The sequence below is a fragment of the Aquarana catesbeiana genome, linkage group LG06 (assembly GCF_042186555.1).
Source record: "Aquarana catesbeiana isolate 2022-GZ linkage group LG06, ASM4218655v1, whole genome shotgun sequence".
Classification (NCBI taxonomy): domain Eukaryota; kingdom Metazoa; phylum Chordata; class Amphibia; order Anura; family Ranidae; genus Aquarana; species Aquarana catesbeiana.
In genome coordinates this window covers 361,686,759-361,708,957 of record NC_133329.1, presented here as the reverse complement: position 1 = coordinate 361,708,957, position 22,199 = coordinate 361,686,759, and the positions used below count along the sequence as shown (strand labels likewise).

Sequence of the window (22,199 nt, the reverse complement as noted above, 5' to 3'; positions counted from 1 at the left end):
CCCTCTAATGTAAACACCCAGCAGTTGCAAGAAACCCTTTAGCTATATAGATTGGTGATGGCTTTTTTTAAAATCTTTTATTGCTTGTTAGGGATATGTAATCATGCTATGTCCATAGTCTGGGTACAGATGTTTTTTAAAGTATAACTAAAGGCAAAACTGTTTTTTCAGTTTTAGACAGAGTAGAGATGGATTAGAACAGCCATTAAAGAGGAGCTCCGCCTAAAAAAAACCATTAAAAGCCAGTAGCTACAAATACTGCAGCTGCTGACTTTTAATAAATGAACAATTACCTGTCCCAGGGTCCAGCGATGTCGGCAGCCGAAGCCGATCAGTCGCTCGGCCCTCGGCAGCTGCCGCCGCCATCCTCGGTGAGGGAATCAGGAAGTGAAGCGTTGCGGCTTCACTTCCCGGTTCCCTAATGCGCATGCGCAAGTCGCACTGCGCGTCCTAACTGGTCCCCGCTATCTCCTGGGACCTGTGTGTTTCCCAGATGAAGGCGGCGGGCGGGAAGGGGCGTGACTCCTGCGGGAGTCTATTCCCGGAAGTGGGTGCAAATACCTGTATTATACAGGTATCTGCACCCCCTCCCCCTGAAAGGTGCCAAATGTGACACCGGAGGGGGGGGGGGGGGGTTCCGAAAAGTGCTAGGAACATGAGGCGTTCAATAGTGGATGTATAGCGCTGTTGACCTGGAACCGAAACAAAGGCAATAAGCGGGGAAACGGCAGTATCACCAGGTAATGTGGTGGCAGGGCAGGTGGGCCTTCAATACCAGCCAGTTCGCATTCATGAGGCTCCAAGATTTTGTGCTGGGACTACATTCACTATGCACACCTACCAGCATACTGACAGAGCCTCCACAAATAGCTCCCGGTCACTGTTCATGATCAGGTGCCAGTGGGGTGGGCTCCTGATCATGGAACAGGTTATTTTCCAATCACAGTATTTCTTAATGATCAGAAAGCTGCCTCTGCCTTCAAGCGTGAACGCCCCTGGGAGGCAGTGGGAAGGGATTAAATAAAGCTAATATAAGGACCATACTTTTTAATGTGCACATATTATTGGAACCTTGCAAAAAAAATGGTTGGTCTGGAGAAATACTATAGATCTAGTGGTAATATTTAAGTATAGGTTCATTTTAAATTTGGTTATAACGCTTTGAAAGTGTCTGTTTTTTCTGGGAAGAATGGTTCAGATACAGTACTTGTAAAAGCATGCCTTCGTACCATCTTTGTATCAATGCCAGCAGAAACAACGAGTAAAAGTGTGACACACGCAAATAACTTTCTGACTTTCCAATGTAGATGCAAACTTTTGCTGTGCTATTTGATAACCTGTCCACTATTATCTTGTTGACAGTTCGGAGGGGAGATGTACTCGCAGCTTGGAGTGGCATTCGTCCATTGGTCACAAATCCCAATTCTACAGACACGCAATCAATATCTCGCAATCACGTTGTTGATGTTGGCGAGAGTGGTCTTGTCACAATAGCAGGTAACATAATCTTCTGGCAAATAGACATTTTCTACCAGTATTGACTCTTCATCCACAAAGGAGAACATTTTATTTAATTCCTTGCTTTTAGACCTTTGCTTATTTTAAAGCAGAACTCCAACCAAATAAACAAGATTACAAAGAAAAGCCTATACAATAACAAAATCAACTTTAGCTGCAATATTCACATTCATACTACAGATTTCCCCCCACTGTAATATTTTCTGCCACTAGATGTCTTCGGTTTGAGAGCCAGCATTATCCAACTTCCTCTGAACACAGGTCCCCCCCGACCCACCCAAGCCTGTGATTGAATAATGAAAGCAATAGCAGCACAGTGACGATTGTATATCTGTCACTCTGCTTTCTCCTCCTATTTAGCATGCCTATTGTCATCACATGAAGGGTTTGACTCCTTGAGACCCAGCACCTTAAAATTTGTTAAAGAGCCAGTCCACACAAAACTGATGATTCATTTTTTAGTACATTCAGTTAAAGCGGAGGACCACCCTAAAATAAAAAATTGAATTAATATTCTTAAAAACATTTTTTAAAACACATGTGAAAAAAAAATGTTTTAACTTACCTGAAACCCCTGTTGCTAGGCAGTCTTCCTAATCTGCCTCTTCCTATTCCGCGGCGCTTCTTCCTCTTCGGTGAGCGGCCCCGTTGCCTTCTGAGACATGTGTGTGTCCCAGAAAACAACAGGGCCATTCACAAAGTGACTCGAGGTCTCTGACCCAACACAGATTTCTGTAACAGACACTTAAATTGAAACTTGCAAGGTGCGCTTTTTTGTATGGGCCACCTCCCACTTTACAAACTACCTAATGCTAGTAGTTCCAAAATGTACCTACAAATGAAAAAGATTATGTTGATACTTGCCTTACCCCCATCTTCTCCATTGCTGGGCATGCCGTCAACATCTTTCTGAGAAGATCCTGGGGACCTCATCAGAGCAGTCAAAATCTTGCAAGAAGATACTCCAGTCTTTCACCCATTGTGTCTAGGCAAAGATGACATCACCATCCTTCCAGTTTAATCCTTGGGATATACAGAGCCTGAAATTTTGTGAGAAGCTGCTTTTACAATAGACTGGAGTGTCTTCTCTGAAGATTTCACCCACTTTGCATTCCCTGGGTATATTCCTGAAAGAATGGTGACATTAAACCCAGCAATGCAGGAGATGGAAGTAAGGTAATATAAATTTAACTTTTTCCTTTACATTTTGGAACTACTAACGTTAGGGGATTTTTAAACCTGGGGGTAGGGGGGTCTGGATATTATATGTGGACCTTACATTGTACTATGAGTAATATGAGAATGCAAAAACCTCAAATTTTACACTGCTGTTGCAGCTTGAATTTAAAAAGTTAAAGCCATTTCACATGTTTCTCTCTGAACTATGACACAGTGATCATTTTTCATTGCTGACAGATTCATTTTAAAGGGGGTCCAGCTAAAATATTTTTTTTTTTTTGGATAAAAGGGGGGAAGGTTCAGAACCCCTGTAAGGTTTTTACTGCTATTCAGGGCTCTGTTACAGAGATTTACCATCATTTCCTATCCTACTGAACATATTGTACCTGGCAGGAAGTGAGGGGGACATCTCCAAAAGCAATACAGACAAACAAATGTGTTGGTTTTTTTTAAATAGAGTGTGGGAAGTCTAACCCCTGTCGGAGTTTTTTTTCTGTGTGTGCCCGTTACAAAATTTACGGTCTGGTTAAAGGATTGTCAGCCCCAGATATCATTATAAAGCCTACTAATTCTTCCCCACTGTATCCAGCAAAAAAACCATGAATAATTTAATTGATTTCACAAACCAACATTGCACGGATCCACTTTCACAACATCACGCATTCACGGACCTTTATAATAAGACAAATAGCAACTTTGGCAATATATAATAGCAGCCAATCAGAATGATTTTATTTTTTATCTGACTCCAGTAAACTGGTAACTGATTGGTTGGTACTGGTTTCTGCACTTTGATTATCAGCATTTATTCTTATACGGCCTCATATTATGCAGAGATGTTTTATCAGCCTGAGCAGTTGGCAATAATCAATTCTTTCAAAAGAATTCATAGCTTGGCTTGTCCCCTCCCACTTCATGTTTGAGCTTTGGTTTCACTTCTGTTACACCTTTTTTTAGTATGCGATCCTGGAAATATTTCATTCATTTTTGCTTTACATTTTAATAGGAGGAAAATGGACAACATACCGCTCCATGGCAGAGGACACTTTGGATGCCGCAATCTCAACACACAACCTGAAGGCTGGTCCATGCAAGACTGTGGGGCTTTTCCTTGAAGGGGGAAAGGACTGGTCCCCTACCCTTTATATCCGTCTTGTCCAGGATTATGGCCTAGAGAGTGAGGTATCTACCATTCCATTGGAAAGCATTTCAAGTTCCCTGTATGCTTTGTATGTGTCTTCTGAGACAAAAGCTTGTGAATCTACATGTAGGAGACATGACAGTCTAGTTCTGGTCTTGGGTGGATCTGAAGGGTGTACACAATCTATTGCTGGGAAATCTTACCTATAAAGTTTTTGAAAGATACAATTAGGTGGCTCATGGAGGCTGCCATTGCTGACTTTCTATTTTGCAAATGCTAGTTCCCTGGCTGTCATGCTGATTCAGTTCACCAATCCAGCAAACACATGCAGATTGAGGCTTATTACTTTCACCTTTGAATCGGTTTTGCATTTGCATATTTGTTCTTTGTCATTATTTAAGGAATTATAGAAGCCAGTACATCATAATAGTAGACAGGTAACTGGTTATCTGAAGATATCCAGAAGATTGGCAGCAATGGCAGCTCCCATATTTATTTTAGAAAAGGTTTACATTAAAAGTAACAAGTAGTTGGTAAAGTACATGGACTGTCATTTCTAACATCTTTCAAAGGATGTCACTTGCCTGTCTGACTGACTTCAGTACTTTCTGAGCTACTGATCAGGCGACATTCTGCATACCTGTTCCAAGTACTGACGCCTTTGGATCAGAATGAGAGTCCGGCAGCTAGCATTTTCAAAAGAGGTCAGCAAACTATTTTCGCACTACTGACAAGCTTATGTATCAAGGAACACTGTACGCCAGGATGCCATAATTTTTTTTGTTTTTTATTATATAATGGCCTGCAGGATACAAATTCATATTTCCTTTTTACTAAAACTGGTGTGAAAAATCTGGTGCAGCTCTGCATAGAAACCAATCAGCTCCTAGGTTTTATTGTCAAAGCTTAATTGAACACGCTGTAGTTAGAAGCTGATTGGCTACCATGCACAGCTGCTCCAGATTTTGCACTCTCCAGTTTTAGTAAATCAGGCCCACTCTGTCTAGAATAAGGGCCTATTCACACTTGTACTCTGTGGCAGTGCACTAAAATGTGGATCCTAACATGTGTTACCACAATGGACCTGCTCTATGTGCATGCATTCCGGTGCCATTCATTGTGAATGGCACTAAAACTCATTGTACACAGTAGAGCTCAACACACCGCAGTGCATTACAACACATATACCATGTGTTGTTTTATGCTGTGTTTTCAAAAAAGAGTTATGTACATTTTTCCATCTGTTGTGGTGCTTTGGCACTCCATTTATATTGAATGGGCTGCAGTGGCGGCTGGTGCTCCATTGTTTTTTTTTTTTTTTTTGAGGGGGGGGGGGGTTGGCCGGTCAGTCACACACCCCCTTCCCTCGCTCGATTTTCAGCCCATCTAGGTCGCAGGCAGCACTTCCTCCTCGTCGGCTTCACCCTGCATCTCCTCCTCAGCTTCACGGCGGCTTCCTCTGTGTCTTCTCTTTCTCCTCGGCGGCCAGTACGATCACTTTTCCTCTCGGCCAGTCGGGTCTCAGGACCCGCTTCCTGATTGGCCAGGAGGAGAATCAGGAAGACAATAGCGACTATTAATTCACTATTGTCACACAACCGGGTGGGTTAAGGGCGCAGTGCTCTGCGCCCAGAACCAACCTTTTTTGAAGACATATAGAGCCTCTGGCTCTAATGTTGTGCTTCTAAAAAAAAAAAAAAACCCATTGGAATCCATGCATCTGGCACCCTGCATGTAGATTAGGGACTGGACACATGGATTAGGGGGGCTGCGCCCCTTTGGATGGGCAGCCACTGATGGGCTGTCTTAACAAACATTAATGTGTGCCATAACGTACTGCAAAATGCTTAGATTTGAATGTTTACTTCCTATTGTATCTATGGACCAGGAAGTGAATGTAAATCCTGGGGCATAGACAACGAAAAAATACCTGACGGGATCTAATGCTTCTCTATTCTCCAAAACGGAAGAATACAATTTTTTGTCTTATATAATATATATATATATATATATATATATATATATATATATATATATATATATATACTGTGTATATATATATATATATATACTGTATATATATATTAAAGAAACTTCAAAGCTATAATATTCTTTTCTGAATTCATAAGGTATAGAAATATCATCTTCCAAAGTCCCAAAACATTGTCATTGTAGTAAAGTTGGTCTGCACGCTCTAACACCAGGAGTTAGTCACGCATCGACGAACTGTATGTAATGCAAAACAATTCATCCGCAGCTCATTTTGTGCCCAAAGTCATTCTTTGAAAGTTTGATATGTTTTAATTATTTGACAAACGCCATCTCCTCAGAAGAGCCAGCTTAGGGAAATTAGCATTCAGATCTCTTTTTCTTACCCCCCCTTCTCCCTTCTCCATGCCGTCCATGACGGTCCCATCTCCGTGACATCTAATTCCAACAATACATTCGTTAAATGTGATCACAGTTGCAAAAAGTAGTTGACGCGTCATTAGTCACAGTTACATTGATACATGCATATAGTAGTGTAAGTGCTGGCCTAAGCGTTCACAACACAAGTCGTCTCCTCCCACACAATCAAGATTTAATACCCTCTTCAGTCTGTTTGATAAAAGCTTTGGGAATCTGACATAAGTAGCGTGCTTTTTTTTTTTTTCCTCTTCTCCCGCTGTGCTCTGGGGAGCAGAAGGAGGAGAAGATGGAGTGTGAAGTGCATAGTAAATTGTTGATTCTGTCCCCCAGGTTGCCCAGCATCTAGCTTCCACCTACGGTGACAAGGCGTTTGAGGTGGCCAAAATGGCTAAGGTTACAGGGAAGAGGTGGCCGATCGTTGGGAAGAGGCTGGTGTCTGAATTTCCCTACATTGAAGCTGAGGTTTGTGCAATACTTCTTTTGTACATTTTGCTGCTGAACAAAAATAAGTCATGCTGTGGTTTGAAATAGATGTAAACCCAAACTGAAAGGCAGTTTGTTAATGCATTGCGTATCATAAACAATTTTCTTTTTTTAATAAAATACTTGTTTTCTCCATTTTTTTTTGTTGCATCTTAGTTTAGCTGGTTTCTTGCATGCTTTGTGCAGTCACTTCTGTGTACATGCACTCAAAGGATGGTTGTATGGCATTTCTCAGGACAGGCTTTCAGATGGTGACAACATCAGACCGTGTATACATAACAGGGTAGATTTACTAAAACTGGTGCACTCATAATCGGGTGCAGCTGTCCATGGTAGCCAATCAGCTTCTAACTTCAGCTTGTTCAATTAAGCTTTAACAGTAAAACCTGGAAGCTGATTGGTGTCTATGCACAACTACACCAGATTTTGCACTCTCCAGTTTTAGTAAATTTACCCCAATGTGTTTTAAAATGGCCACATATCGTCTGTATCTGAATCCTGTATGAGAGGATTACAACAGGAGCACAATTGAGAGACAGAGGCAAAGTATTCATCCCATAACAGGAAGTGCTTGCACAACAACCTTCATGGCTAGGTCGTCAAATTTTATTTTAATCAAAGTTTTGATTTAATAGAACAACCCAATAGGGGTCAATTTACCAAAACTGGTGAGTTCAAAATCTTGTGCAGCTCTGCATAGAAACCAAACAGCTTTCAGGTTTTTTTGTCAAAGCTTAAGTGAACAAACTGAAGTTAAAAGCTGATTGGCCACCATGCACAACTGCATCAGATTTTGCACTATCCAGTTTTAGTACATCAACCCAACACAAAGAAACAAACAAAAAAGGGCACACCAGCCTAGTGCATTATCTCACTGTATTTTATTAAATATAAAATCAGCATAAATTTATGCTCACAAACATGAATTAAAAATCATTCATCGAGCTACTCATCTGTAGCCCTGTGGTCCCTGACTCAGCACATTCCAAAGACCTGGGGGACCTCACTGGGGTCCTAACGGCTAACATGTTTTCAAGGTAACCCCTTCTTCATCAGAGAACCCTCCAGTTTTAGTTTTCAACCCCACAGTGAGAAGCCAGACAACATCATTCGTAAAGTGATTGTCAATGATCACCTTGTAAAACAAGCCATTCAGTTTAAAATAGAAATTAAAGGCAAACCATTTGTGTATAGATATAAAAAAAAAATCATTATAAATACTTTTTTTCCCCTTTTTTATAAGTGATCACATTCCCTCTGTTCTCAGCTACATAAGAGCTGGGGGGGGGGCAGCAGGACACCGAATTGCTGTGCAGAGGGGGCGTGTCAGGACAAGTCTGAACATTGGAGGAGAGCAGCCTGAGACTGACCACGTTGAGCTCTCCTGCCTAGTGTGGTCAGTTTTTTTAATAGGAAAGCAGAGGGACTGGCAGGAACACCAGAGATTTCACATAAAGGAAGAAATACAAATAGGACAGGAGACTTTGTCATACAGGTACATGGTACAGCAGGCACATATCAGGTATATGAAATGTTGGGGTAACAAACGCTTTAAGTCCACTATGAGGATGTTTTGCAAAGAAAAACTTCAATTTACTTCACTTAACTTGGTGAATGAGGTCAAGTTCTGCTGAGCTCAGACAGTCAATCATATGCGAGCAGAAATACTGATATTTTAATTTTTCTTGACCATGATTGGGTAATCCTTGTTAAGTGAATTATCATGTTATTTCATTTCTTACATTATGCTAAGTAAAAATTCACTTTGCAAAGTGAAAATGCTCTACTCCTTTAGTAAGTCAACCACAATTGTCTATCTGCCCTGTACAAATGAGAATGGAAATGCTCCCGTCTAAACGTTTAAAATACATTTTGATCATTTCCCTTTGGGATTAATAAAGTATTTGGATTCTGAATCTGATTCCGTATGATAGGTTTCTCTTATTCAGGGAAAAAAAAGAAATATTTATCTGCTATTGGGGATTTTGATTAGTTACTCTGTGACAATATTTTTCACAAATTAGCGCTCATTCTTAATGCTGCAGGAGTAATTTGCATGCGTTATTGCATTTCATGCTCATTTTCGCATTAAAACACAGTTCAGAAAAATATATACTGCATTAATGTGATTTTTTTTCAGCATGAAATAAACAAATAAAAGTCTTTATCTCTCATAAATAAATCTTTTATTTTATCACAACCCCAAATAGCTCCTTTTCCTGCTAACCTCAATAGGCACCTCACAGAAACTCGCTGTTAGCAGCCAGTAGCTAGTTATTTTTTTGGAACTTGCACAATAATGTTTGTAAATTGATTTTGCATACAGAATACCACATAAATCAATAACACGAGATCATCTTCAGCACATTCATATAACAAAGACTTTAGCACCCCTTCACATTGGTGCATTCTGATAATGAGGGTTATACTGTGCGTTATCGTACACAGCGTTACAGTAATAGACAACACACCCACACTGCAGCACACCAAATGCTGGGCATTCGTAATATACAGTGCATCGGGAAAGTATTCACAACACTTCACTTTTTCCACATTTTGTTATGTTACAGCCTTATTACAAAATTGATTAAATTCATTATTTTCCTCAAAATTCTGCAAACAATACCCCATAATGACCACGTAAAAGAAGTTTGTTTGAAATCTTTGCAAATTTATTAAGAATAAAAAACGAAAAACAATAGCATGTACATAAGTATTCATAGCCTTTGCTCAATGCTTTGTTGAAGCACCTTAGGCACCAATTACAGCCTCAAGTCTTTTTTATCATGATGCTACAAGCTTGGCACACATATTTTTGGGCATTTCCTCCCATTCTTCTTTGCAGGACCTCTCGGCTCCATCAGGTTGGATGGGGAACGTCGGTGCACAGCCATTGCCAAAGCCACTTATTAGTTATCTTGGCTGCGTGCTTCGGGTCGTTGTCCTGTTGGAAGATGAACCTTCACCCCATTCTGAGGTCCAGACTGCTGTGGAGCAGGCTATCATCAAGGATGTCTCTGCATTCATTTTTCCCTCGATCCTGACTAGTCTCCCAGTTCCTGCCGCTGAAAAACATCCCCACAGCATGATGCTGCCACCACCATGCTTTATGTAGAGATGTTAATGGCCATGTAATGAGCGATGCCTGGTTTCCTCCAGACATGACACTTGCCATTCAGGCCAAAGAGTTTAATCTTTGTTTCATAAGACCAGAGAATTTTGTTTCTCATGATCTGAGAGTCCTTCAGGTGCCTTTTGGCAAACTCCAGACGGGCTGTCATGTGCCTTTTACTGAGGAGTGGCTTCCATCTGGCCACTCTACCCTATACGGGCCTGATTGGTGGAATGCTGAAGAGATGGTTGTTCTGGAAGGTTCTCTTCTCTCTAAAACAAATAAATAAATCTTGCGAGCTACCATATGTAAATATGTAACACCTCCTCTCAGGACAGCTACTAGCACTGATCACATCCCATACGACCATGCAAAAGCAATACTTATAAAGGAAATGCTGCTCTATCTGGATGTTAGCATGTGTGCCTTATTACAATGACACAAAATACATAAAATGTTTGCGTGCAAAAGAATACTTTTACCATAAAGCGTGTAATCAAAACATAAAACCTTATAATCCAAATAAAATAAAATAAAAAATATATATAGTGCCTTATTGTTAATAAATGAACAAATAAAGTATTATTGTGCAAACTCCAAAAATTTCATACAATATAGGATCAAAAACTTCATATATCAAATACATGCGAAAATAATGAAAGTGATCCGGTGACCGAAAGTGCTAAGTGCAAGCAGATATCAAAATTTCATATGAATAATAGCATTATTAGATAATAACGTCCATTCCAAAATTATTCACAGCTTTTTGCTGGTGATACAACTCGTGTTCACTCAAGTGCTCCCCCTTATGTGTGTTCGCTCACCTTAGAGCGTGTGACCTCACAATTAAGTTCAGTCAGCACACGCTTTTGAACCACCCCTGGGTTCAGTGTCAGTAATGGAGTCCTGGGCTGCTCAGTATTGCTGTTTCCACACTCGTGCAAAACAAAAAGAAACTTGATAGTGTGATACCGTTTAAAAAAATATATACTTTTATTAATAAACCATAACCCCACTGTCAGGGTACTCACATTTGCTGGGTGCTTCGCTGCATCGCTCTATAGCAAGCCAGAAAGATTGCTAAAACGCCAAAATAGTGTGCCTCTCCGTTCAGAGACAGATCAGCTGTCTCCTGCACCGTCCTGTCCCCATTTGGGAATGGACGTTATTATCTAATGATGTTATTATTCATATGAAATTTTGATATCTGTTTGTCACTGGATCCTTTTAATTATTTTCACATGTATTTGGATCACTATATTTGATATATAAAGTTTTTGATCTTATATTGTATGACATTTTTGGAGTTTGCACGATAACACTTTATTTGTTCATTCATTAACACTAAGGCACTTTATATATTCTAGTATATATTTGGATTATAAGGTTTATGATGTTTTGATTACACGCTTTATGGTAAATATATTCTTTTGCATGCAAACATTTTATTTATTTTGTGTCATTGCAATAAGGCACTCATGCTAACATCCAGATAGCACAGCATTTCCTTTATAAGTAAGGTTCTCTTCTCTCCACAAAGAAACACTGGAGCTCTGTCAGAGTGACCATCGGTTCTTGGTCACCTCCCTGACTAAGGACCTTCTCCCCCGATCGGTCAGTTTGGCTGGAAGGCCCGCTCTAGGAATAGTCTGGTGGTTCCAAACTTCTTCCATTCACAGATGACACTGGTCATCATTGGTCTCATTGGGACCTTCAATGCTGCAAAATTTTTTCTGTTCCCTTCCCCAGATCTGTGCCTCGATACAATCCTGTCTCGGAGGTCTACAAACAATTCCTTGAACTTCATGGCTTAGTTTGTGCTCTGACATGTACTGTTAACTGTGGGACCTTCTATAGACAGGTGTGTGCCTTTCCAAATCATGTTCAATCAACTGAATTTACCACAAGTGGACTCCAATCAAGTTGTATAAACATCTCAAGGATGGTCAGTGGAAACAGGATGCACCTGAGCCCAATTTTGAGTGTTGTAGCAAAGGCTGTGAATACTCATGTACATGTGATTTTTTCCATTTTTGAATTTTTTATAAATTTGCAAAGATTTCAAACAAACTTCTTTCACATTGTCATTATGGAGTATTGTTTGTAGAATTTTGAGCAAAATAATGAATATAATCCATTATGGAATAAGGCTATAACATAACAAAATGTGGAAAAAGTGAAGCACTTTCCTGATGCACTGTACGATATAGAGTCTTAAAGTACATCTGCAGTTCTTTCAAAATAAATGACCTGTCTTAACCCTTTCCTGCCTAACCTCCTTTTAACTGGGCTATTACACCCAGGGGCGGAAGAGCTACCTAATTATGTGACCACAGTTGTCACATGATAGGGAGCTGGTCCTGTAAGTTCCTGACCATTAATACAGACCGAGAACTGTCTTTGAGCTCAGGCTCTGTGCTGAGAGCTCACAGAACAGAAGCCTATGCTGCCCATAGATGCCTATGTGCGACATGTGGGCATAAAAGCCTGCTCTTTGCCAGTGCCCCCATGGGTGGCAAGAGGTTAATGCAGATTCATTTATTGCACGTAAAGCAGTTGTGTTAAGGGGGCCTTTAGAAACTATTTAAAAAAATTAATTTACATTTTTCTCCCTGGGGAGTTTTATATTCTGTTGGGGCAGATGGTGAGGATGACATCTTGGGCAAGGAGAGTAGAATATTCGTTCTTGGGGCAATTTTTGACAGGGGCCAATTAACCTACTAGCATGTCTTTAAAGTATGAGGAAAAACCACAGTACTCTGAGGAAACCCACACAAGCACAGTAAGAACATGCAAACTCCATGCGAATAGTGTCCTAACTCAAACTGAGGCCAACCACTAAACCACTGTTCAATATTAAAACATAATACACAGAAATGTAAAACACTGCACTCTTTAGGCTTATGTGAAATTTGGCTTTTGTGGAACTAGGAGTATTGGAGAGGCACATACACATGGCGAATGAATACTGCCTGCACTCAAATTAAATCTACAAGCATCCTCTAGTGCCCAACAGCCACCACTCTGGAACAATATACTTCTTATACTGCCTATCACTAGAGAAACCATGTTGAATGAAACCACAGCCCAGAAGTGCCTGCATCTCTAGAGAGCAATGGCCATTGTGGAGTGTTTAGATGTTGCTTGGTGTTCCCAGAATGCAGCATGTCAGCTATCTGTGAGAAAGCATGGTATGTTGGACCCATAAACCAATGGAATAGGTGGGAAGTACATCTGAAAGACATAGCAGGCACCACCTAGATAGGGGACACCGATACTTGACTTGTGAAGAGTGGCAGAAGAATAGATGTACATAGATTGGGTTATATGACATGCTATGGCTATGCTATATGACTGAAAACTAATTTTGGAAATGTTTTTTTTTTTTTAAATGAGCCATCTGTCAATCTCATATATTGGAAATTCTGTCACAGGTGAAATACGCATTAAAGGAGTACGCCTGCACCGCCATTGATGTCATCTCTCGCCGTACGCGCTTGGCTTTCCTTAACGTCCAGGCTGCAGAAGAAGCTTTGCCACGTATTGTGGACATTATGGCAAAAGAACTGAACTGGAAGGAACAAAGGAAGAAGGTATGAGAAGCTATCATTAATAAAGCAGAAGGAAAAGTATATCTATGTAATATGTAATGAGAGGTGATGTATAAGAACAGTTTATTACTGTATTTGGCATGCTTTGTTTGTAGGAATGAGTAAAGCTACTGTGCAAGTGTAATATTTTTATTACACTTGCACAGCAGCTTTACTCATTCCTAAAAGCAAAGCATGCCAAATAATGGGGCAAGACGCAGGACAAATAATATTCTGTAACCACCAATGCAATCCACCATGAGTAATATTCTGTAACCACCAATGCAATCCACCATGAGTAATATTCTGTAACCACCAATGCAATCCACCATGAGTATTATCCTGTAACCACCAATACAATCCACCATGAGTATTATCCTGTAACCACCAATGCAATTCACCACCAATGCAATCCACCATGAGTAAAATCCTGTAACCACCAATGCAATTCACCACCAATGCAATCCACCAAACGTTATCACTGCAATAAATTCAAAAAGCGAACATGATTTACATTAACCAGGAATTCAGCTTATATCAAGGTTTTTTTTCCAATTATATAAAGGGACCAAAATGAACACATTATGGTGTTAAAGTAAATCTGTTACAAATCTACCTAGGTGAAACTGAAAATATGAAAAAAAAAATGCAGAGGAAACAATGTGTTAAAATTATCAGTAGATGAACAAAAAGAAAGGCAGCTGAAGTTATATCTATATCTTTCCTGCTTCCTGCTATTGATCCCCTAATTTAATTGTTGACCACACTGACCAATAAGAAGGCTTGTGAGTGGGAGAGGGCAGGGCCTCAACTTTGAATATAACTTCAGCTGCATCCTTGGATCTAGTGATGATTTCAACATGAGATTTACACAAATGGTAAGTCCTGCTTATGCCTTCTTTCAGGATAGCTCAGCTTGAATTACCCAGTGTTTAATTTACATAAATGAAGCTGTAAAGAGCTACATAATAAATAGCACACCAGTGGTCTGTTTATTATTACCTTTCTGTTCAGTCCTTGTTTTCGAGCAGTTCTAAAGCTGTGAACCTTACATACACAGACCAGGTGATCTGATTTATTGTTTGTGTGTGAGAGAGAACATCTTGGCCAATTAGTCTCTGTTTGCTATTATTTATTATTTATTTATTTATTTCAAGTACTTATATAGCGCCATCAATTTACGTAGCGCTTTACATATACATTGTACATTCACATCAGTCCCTACCTTCAAGCAGCTTACAATCTAAGGTCCCTAACTCACATTCATATACTAAGGACAATTTAGACAGGATCCAATTAACCTACCAGCATGGAGTGTGGGAGGAACCCGGAGGAAACCCACGCAGGCACAGGGAGAACATGCAAACTCCAGGCAGGTAGTGTCGTGGTTGGGATTCGAACCAGCGACCCTTCTTACTGCTAGGCGAAAGTGCTATCCACTACACAACTGTGCCGCCCCTACGTTGCTACTACGTTGTTGGAAAGAAGGTAGAAGTAATGCTGTTCTGTATGATCTGCCTGCTGCCTCCCATACAGGTAAAATGTAAATACTGGACTGACATACTGAGTGAAGAGAATAACATTTGAATTCTGCACCATTTGGAGCATTACATTCTACCTGTTAAGAGGGGATTGCGTGAATCCATGAGCTGTATAATATCTCCTTTGTCACACTGAGTCTGGATTTCTGAAATTCTCTAACTGGGACTGTAGCCTCCTACTCTGCGCAATACAGCTTCCCTGCTCACAGTGTTTCAAAAAGATGTAAGTTAGGTGAAGGGTGAATTATTTCTTTTTGAATTATTGAGGTTGTACTTAATGAATCTTCACCACTGAGAATATTTGAACACTGGGATACTCTGTTAATTGGAACTGAACCAGGACTGCATTTTCAGGAAAAGACATATTCTATAAGACCAAACATGTATGCTGTATTTACACATGATTGTGGTGATTCCACCCCACAATTTCAAATGGCTACAAAACGCAGAATGAGATTGCGATGCCATTACTTCTAATGGCACCACAATCGCGCCACAATTTTCCACGATTGCAGCAAGATTTACTTAGGACAATCGTGGCAAAATCGTGTCGGGATTGGGGTGCCATTAGAAGTAATGGCATTGCAATCTCATTCTATGTTTTGTAGCCATTTGAAATCGCGGGCGGAATCGTGGCTATTCTGCATACGGTCATGTGTGAATGCATCCTTATGGACCTGACCATCACACCTGTATGAGCTTGTTTAAATATTCATTACAAAATCATGTGCTTTAATATGGAGTTACCCCTCACCTTCTTTGTGGCTATAACAGCATCCGCTCTTTCAAAAATGTTGGAAGTGTGTCTGTGGGAGTTTGTGCCCATTGAGTCAAACGAGCATTTGTGAGGCTTGGTACTAGTGTTGGATGAGAAGGTCTGGCTCTTTTCTCTTGTGGGTCATAGGCATGTACTTACTTGTGCGTGTGGTCTCCTGTGACTCAGAGTTAGCTAACAACAAGGCTGCTGTCAACTAGAGTAACAGAGCTGCTGCAGGCTCTGGAAGGATCCTGACCATATTGTCTGGCCCTTCCCAGCTGTCTGATTTGACAGCTAGCTCCATCTCTCAATGCTCGGCTGAGAGCCAAAGCCAGCTGCACCCACCCCCCCTCTCCAACCCAGCACTTCAGTGAGTACTGCGGGGACAGAGCAGAAAGTGGTGACTCACAGTCACTTCTCTCTGCTCAGAGCTGACCCGAGTGATCAGTGATCATGTGTTCATTCAGTTCTTGGGTTTAGAGCCCGCAGGGGACAGCTGCAGCATCAGACCGATGCTGCAGAAAGGAGGTGAATATGAAGGTACATTTTTTACCAACCCCAAACTTTTCTCCTAATTACAATGGTATTCAGTAGGATTGAGATCAGGACACATTGTGCAGGCCACCAGAGATCCTTCACATCAAACTCATGAAACCACAGGTGCACAGTCATGCTGGAACAGAAAAGGGCCTTCCCCAAAATGGTGCCACAAGGTTTGAAGCACACAATTGTCTAAAGTGTCTTTGTATGTTGTAGTATGAACAGTAACCATCATCTGAACTTAGTAATTTGGAGTGGTGTCCACATACTTCTGGTGATACAGGTCGGTGAAATCGTTGGATGTCTAAAAACCCACACAAATATGTCAGATTCTGAGAATGGTATGTGAGTGGTGCCTATACCCAAAAATAAGGGAAAGTGCTTCCAAAAACCATACCTACAACACACCACAGAGGATATAGCACTTCCAAAAGCTACCAAATGCACAACATAATTTATTGGACATGTATAATAAAAAGGTACATCACGGAGGCCAAGCCCCCCAAAATGGGAACACTCCCCCATCCAAAACCCCCTAGTCAACCACACCCTAGCTCCCACCCCACTCCCTATTCCGGAGAACCCCTCTCCCCCCCTCCCAAATAAACCCCTGCTCCCCCTTCTAGATCTATGGGTCAGGTCCTGAATTGGTCCCTGATGTATATGGCTCAGCAGCCTAAACCACAACCAGAGGTAGTAATAATTAATGTACCTAACAGGCAGGCAATGTAAATGTTGTATATCATTCAGCTTACTCACCTTTAATTGCCTCCTGCGACATCTACTGGATGCAGCCTGCTATCTTGATAGCTAAAAGCAGCTGATTGACTTCAATGTAAACAGCGGTGCATTCCAAGGAGATTATTTACCCATAAATCATAATGGACCACCTCTCAAAACAAGCATAATAATCGTACATAGTGAATATGCATTGGCTATGGCGAATGCTAATACTCAAGTGGCCTCACCATACATAAAGTGAGCCTGCACAAGAAAATCTGTCCTGTTTCTCAATACGGCGCCTTACAATCCTGCTGGGTCCAGCCTGCCATGGACAAAGGCTTATACCATAAAAGTATTTAGCAGCTGATTGACCTTACAGCCAGGCTGTCGTGCTCATCAGAAAACAGCAGACTCTATGTATGAGGATATCGGCCATTTATTTCTTTCAGGTACTTGTATAGCGCCGTCAATTTACGCAGCGCTTTACATATACATTGTACATTCACATCAGTCCCTACCCTCAAGGAGCTTACACTTTAAGGTCCCTAACTCACATTCATACATAGTAGGGACAATTTAGACAGGATCCAATTAACCTACCAGCATGTCTTTGGAGTGTGGGAGGAAACCGGAGTACCTGGAGGAAACTCACACAGGCACAGGGAGAACGTGCAAAATCCAGGCAGGTAGTGTCGTGGTTGGGATTCGAACCAGCAACCCTTCTTACTGCTAGGCGAAAGGCCATTGATCTAGCATTTAAGCCAGATGCCCTGCACCAGAGTCTCATATGTAATGAGCTTGCAAATCCAGCTCCACAAGATGACAGCCTGTGAAGAGGCCAGATATTGTAGTAATATGCCGCCATCGGCCCTTCCTCCTAGCCGTAAAGTGACTTGGGTGTCCATGAATGATAGTCCTGCAGCTGCCCACAATCATACATACTTCCTTCACTGGTAAAGACATATGCAGGTACTAGTAATTGACAGCATGTCATGATGGTATGCAAGCCACATCCAGCAAATCTATAATGACATGAGATTATACTAGGTAGATGCTGTGCTCTGACCCCGCTCCAAGCTTTATATAGCACATACAATGCCTTGATAAATGGCGGCTTTCTGGTCTGCACAGCAATGTTAACTTAAGTACAAGACAATCTTCCTTGGCTGGGTAAAAGGCTATGAAATAGTATGCAGTGGCAGTACACACAGGTATAATTTGTGCTGACGTTCATCTCACCACTGTTGTCAGTCTGAAGAGGATAAGGTATCCAGGTATCCAATATGATCTGCCATCAGAAAGGCATCCATGCGGAATGTGCTGTCAGGCTGTAGACTGCTGATCCACACCAGTATGCTGACAGAACCTCAGACCACGGGGAGGGGCGTGATTTGAGAGGGGAGAGAGGGGGTCTTAGGGAGTAAGGAGTGGGGTGGGAGCTAGGGTGTGGGGGGTTGGGGACAGAGGGAGAGTGTTCTTTTTTGGAGGGGCTTGGCCTCCTTGCTGTATCTTTTTGATTATACATGTCCACTAAATTATGATATAGTTGGGTGTCCAAACACTTTTGGACATGTGGCTATTTTGCACAAGGGCATCTTGGGACATGGGGGTCAATTTCTATTTGATGTGGATCAGATGGGTGCTGTCATCTGGAGCTCACTTCTATCTAGTTGTCAATCAATATGCAGTGAATAGATGTTTTTACTTGATGAGCAGTTGAATGGATCCAAAAATTGGTCTTGTACAGAAGCCCTTTGGACCTTCACTGACTATATTTGTTATAAGCAACCACAGAATTTTAACTGGCCAGTGACCTGATGCACAATAATTCAGGAATCAATAAACCAAAGCGTGAGCATGTGGTCTTTGTCTCCAGTATATGTCTACATTTACACATCCAAATAGATGGAAGGCTTTTCAAATTTTATTGACACAGAAAAACTTTAGCCACGCAATAACTAGCATTTAGAACCCTTACCATTCTCTTTGTCATTGCAAAGCATGTATTATGTCTAGCTTCTGCGAGGGTCTTTAGGCAATAGGGTTTTATATTAGGGACTTTTTTTTTTGAAAGGGTGGGTGAATGCACAAACTTTTCAAGCATGCACAGGTAGGAGGGCAACCTTGAAGTAGATTAGTAATGGGTCCATAGGACCCCTATCCAGTTTATCTCTAGCTAGTCATCCAGAGTGGATGATCTGATTTGTAGAATATATTGCCAGTTTGGATTTACTGGTTCGTTGGTGGAGCAAATTCATAAGAGTTTGCTCATTAATAATGACATATTCCAAAAAGAAAATCTTCAAAGGATGACCCATTTGCTGGTCCTTGAGAATCTGTGTTGTCCTAAAATGATGTTTACGAGGCTGCTGATGCTGTTTCCTTAATGACATTCCCCCTGTTCTCGTTAGTGCCTGATAATGATACAGAATCCGCAGACAACTCCTAGAATCTTCAGACTGCCACAAGGATTCTAATGCTAATGCCGCTGTAGTGATACGGGGGACACTGCAGGGGCACAAGCGCCTTTAAACCCCAAAGAATTAGTCTCAGTGCTTAGAGCACTATTATCTGTCATGTTAAATATCCAAATTAGGGATCAAATTACTCAACTTAATGAGGCTTGAAGACGAATTAAGTATGTAAAATAAGAGGAATTTATATAAACAAAGAACTGTATTACAATCAAATACCCTTAATTATGTACTGGAGCATTGAACAAAGGTCTGTTTGAAACTAAAGTTAGTGTTGATATATGAGACCATAGTTCACTTTTTTCCCATTTTGGATCGGTTACATAGTTGCTGCACACATTGTTCCTTTCCCTTTTTTTTCAGTTCGTTTTATTTCTGTTTTTGTACAACTGTCTTTTTTCCTGTGTCCATTTGTGTTAACATAGGAAGCCCTATGTGTACACCAGAAGTTGCTAGCAATTATTATAACCTCATACCTGCTAGCCATTCACAAATCACAGCAGCCTCAGTGCAGAAGCAGGTCATGCAGGTAAGTCAGATGGCTCATTTGTATGCCAAGCTCAATTCATATAACTAAAGAACCAGAGAACTGTAACTACAAAATCCTGTAAGCAAAATGATATTGTGGCTATTTGAAAGTGACATTAAGGGCAGGCTTTTTTTCTTAAAAAAATAACAAACATGTCATACTTGCCTTATCTGTGTAGTGGTTTTGCACAGAGCAGCCCCGATCCTCCTTTTCTCGGTCGGGTCCCCCGTCGGTGCTCCTGTCCCCTCCCTCCTGCTGAGTGCTCCCATAGCAAACAGCAGACTATGGGGGCACACGAGCAGGCTCGCTTTCGAGCTGTTGCTCTGTGTGTCCATTCACACACGGAGCGCAGCTCAGCCTTGCTCTCTCCTCATTGGCTAACTGGCCATGATTGACACTAGCAGCAGCCACTGGCTCCCACTGCTGTCTCAGCCAATGAGGAGGGAGGCACGCTGCTCTTTTGCACATCACTGAATTAAGATTATGCTCAGGTAAGTATTAGGGGGGCGCTGCACACAACGTTTTTTACTTTAATGCATATAATGCATGAAGGCAAAAAACCTTGAGCCTTTACAACCACTTTAAGAGCCCATTGATGTGTCGTGGTAAAACACATATTTTACTGCACATTGCTGCAACACAGGTTAATATATGCAACTAAGGTTCTGTTCACACTAGTGTGATTTCAGATGCAACTTGAGTCGCACAGAATTGCAAGATAATGTAAATCGCATTGTTTTCATTTGTACCCATTCACATGAATGCAACTCAGCATGGTGTGATTTTGGAAAAGGTCCCTGTGCTACTTTAGTGCGATTCCAGAGCAAGTTTGGCCCCACAGAATATGCAAACCACATTCAAGTTGCACTACATAATCGCACTGAAAGCTAGAGCAGAATTGGATTGCAGCAGTGTGAACAGAGCTTAAATGCAGCTTTAGTGAAATTCCTATTAACCTAACCTATTCAGCGCACGTGTATTTTAGTGCCCCAGAAGACACAGATGTGAACTATCATCTCTGCTTTGGGAAAAAAGGTACAGGAAAATACATTTGTACATTGAGGTGTGCTAAATTAAGGCAGTCTACAATATAAACCTGCCCCACAGTGAACATGTCTTGGTTACTTAAAGTGGAAGTCCATTCAAAAAGGAAAATTTTTTTATTGGTTATATGTAAAATATCTTTATCTTTGACATTATTCATTCTCTGTATAGCTGATTGTCAAGCTTAGAAAGTCTACGCAAAGCCAGACAATCAACTTCTTCCTGTTCTTCAGGGACAACCTTACTTCCCTATTTCTGAATTCTGCATGCTGCCTCTCACTTCCTGAAAACGTTGTCCTTCTCTCCTGCACAGGCATGCCTACTGTTCATTCTAACTGCCCCTGTCTTGCCCAGCCCCGCCCAGCTCTGCCCCCATCCCTCCTATCCTTTTTAGACAGACATGCCTAGACCTGCCCAGCCCCGCCCCCATCCCTCCTCTCCTTCACACATCTCCTCCTGTCTTCATAGTCTTGTTTTGGCCAGCAGTTTCTCCTGGGAGGGAAGGGGGGGGGGGGCAGGCTTTGGAAGTATGTTCTGTATGTTAGAAACTGTAAGATAGATTACAATGCAACATGCTGCAGATTTTCTACAGTGTACAACCCCGTGGTTGTTTCTGCATGACATTGTGATGGGCACTGTGCGCATGGTGTGTGATGGGCACTGTGCGCATGGTGCGTGATGGGCACTGTGCGCATGGTGCGTGATGGGCACTGTGCGCATGGTGCGTGATGGGCACTGTGCGCATGGTGCGTGATGGGCACTGTGCGCATGGTGCGTGATGGGCACTGTGCGCATGGTGTGGAAAATGCCCAGCTGAGGGAGCTACATGTGAGTAATGAGTTTAAGACTATGTTTCCACTAGTGTGACTTGTCATGCGACTTTGGACACATAAAGTCACATGACAAGTCACAGCCCATTTCAAAGGCAAACGTTCCAATCTATGCGCCTTTGAAAATCAGCGACTTTGAAAAGGTGCCTGCACGACTTTAATGCAACTTTTGATGCGACTTTGATCCAGAGTGTAAAGTTGGATCAAAGCTGCACTCAATGTCGAACTCTAAATCGCACAGCTTTGGAGTCGCACTAGTGGAAATGTAGCCTAAGTCTAGAGTGCGACTGTGGAGTGTGACTTTGATGCAACTTTGAGCGCAGCTTTGA

The 22,199-nt window shown here is 41.5% G+C and overlaps 1 protein-coding gene across 2 annotated transcripts in view; it reads left to right on the top strand.

The window, feature by feature from the left end:
• The window catches only part of GPD2 (glycerol-3-phosphate dehydrogenase 2), a 369,873-nt gene that overhangs the window by 181,018 nt on the left and 166,656 nt on the right, over positions 1 to 22,199 (top strand). For both annotated transcript variants that reach the window (XM_073634130.1, XM_073634131.1), the window contains exons 10-13: positions 1,363 to 1,497; positions 3,704 to 3,879; positions 6,578 to 6,709; positions 13,277 to 13,435. In XM_073634130.1, the coding sequence (XP_073490231.1) occupies positions 1,363 to 1,497; positions 3,704 to 3,879; positions 6,578 to 6,709; positions 13,277 to 13,435 (602 nt within the window). The remainder of the gene's footprint in view (positions 1 to 1,362; positions 1,498 to 3,703; positions 3,880 to 6,577; positions 6,710 to 13,276; positions 13,436 to 22,199) is intronic.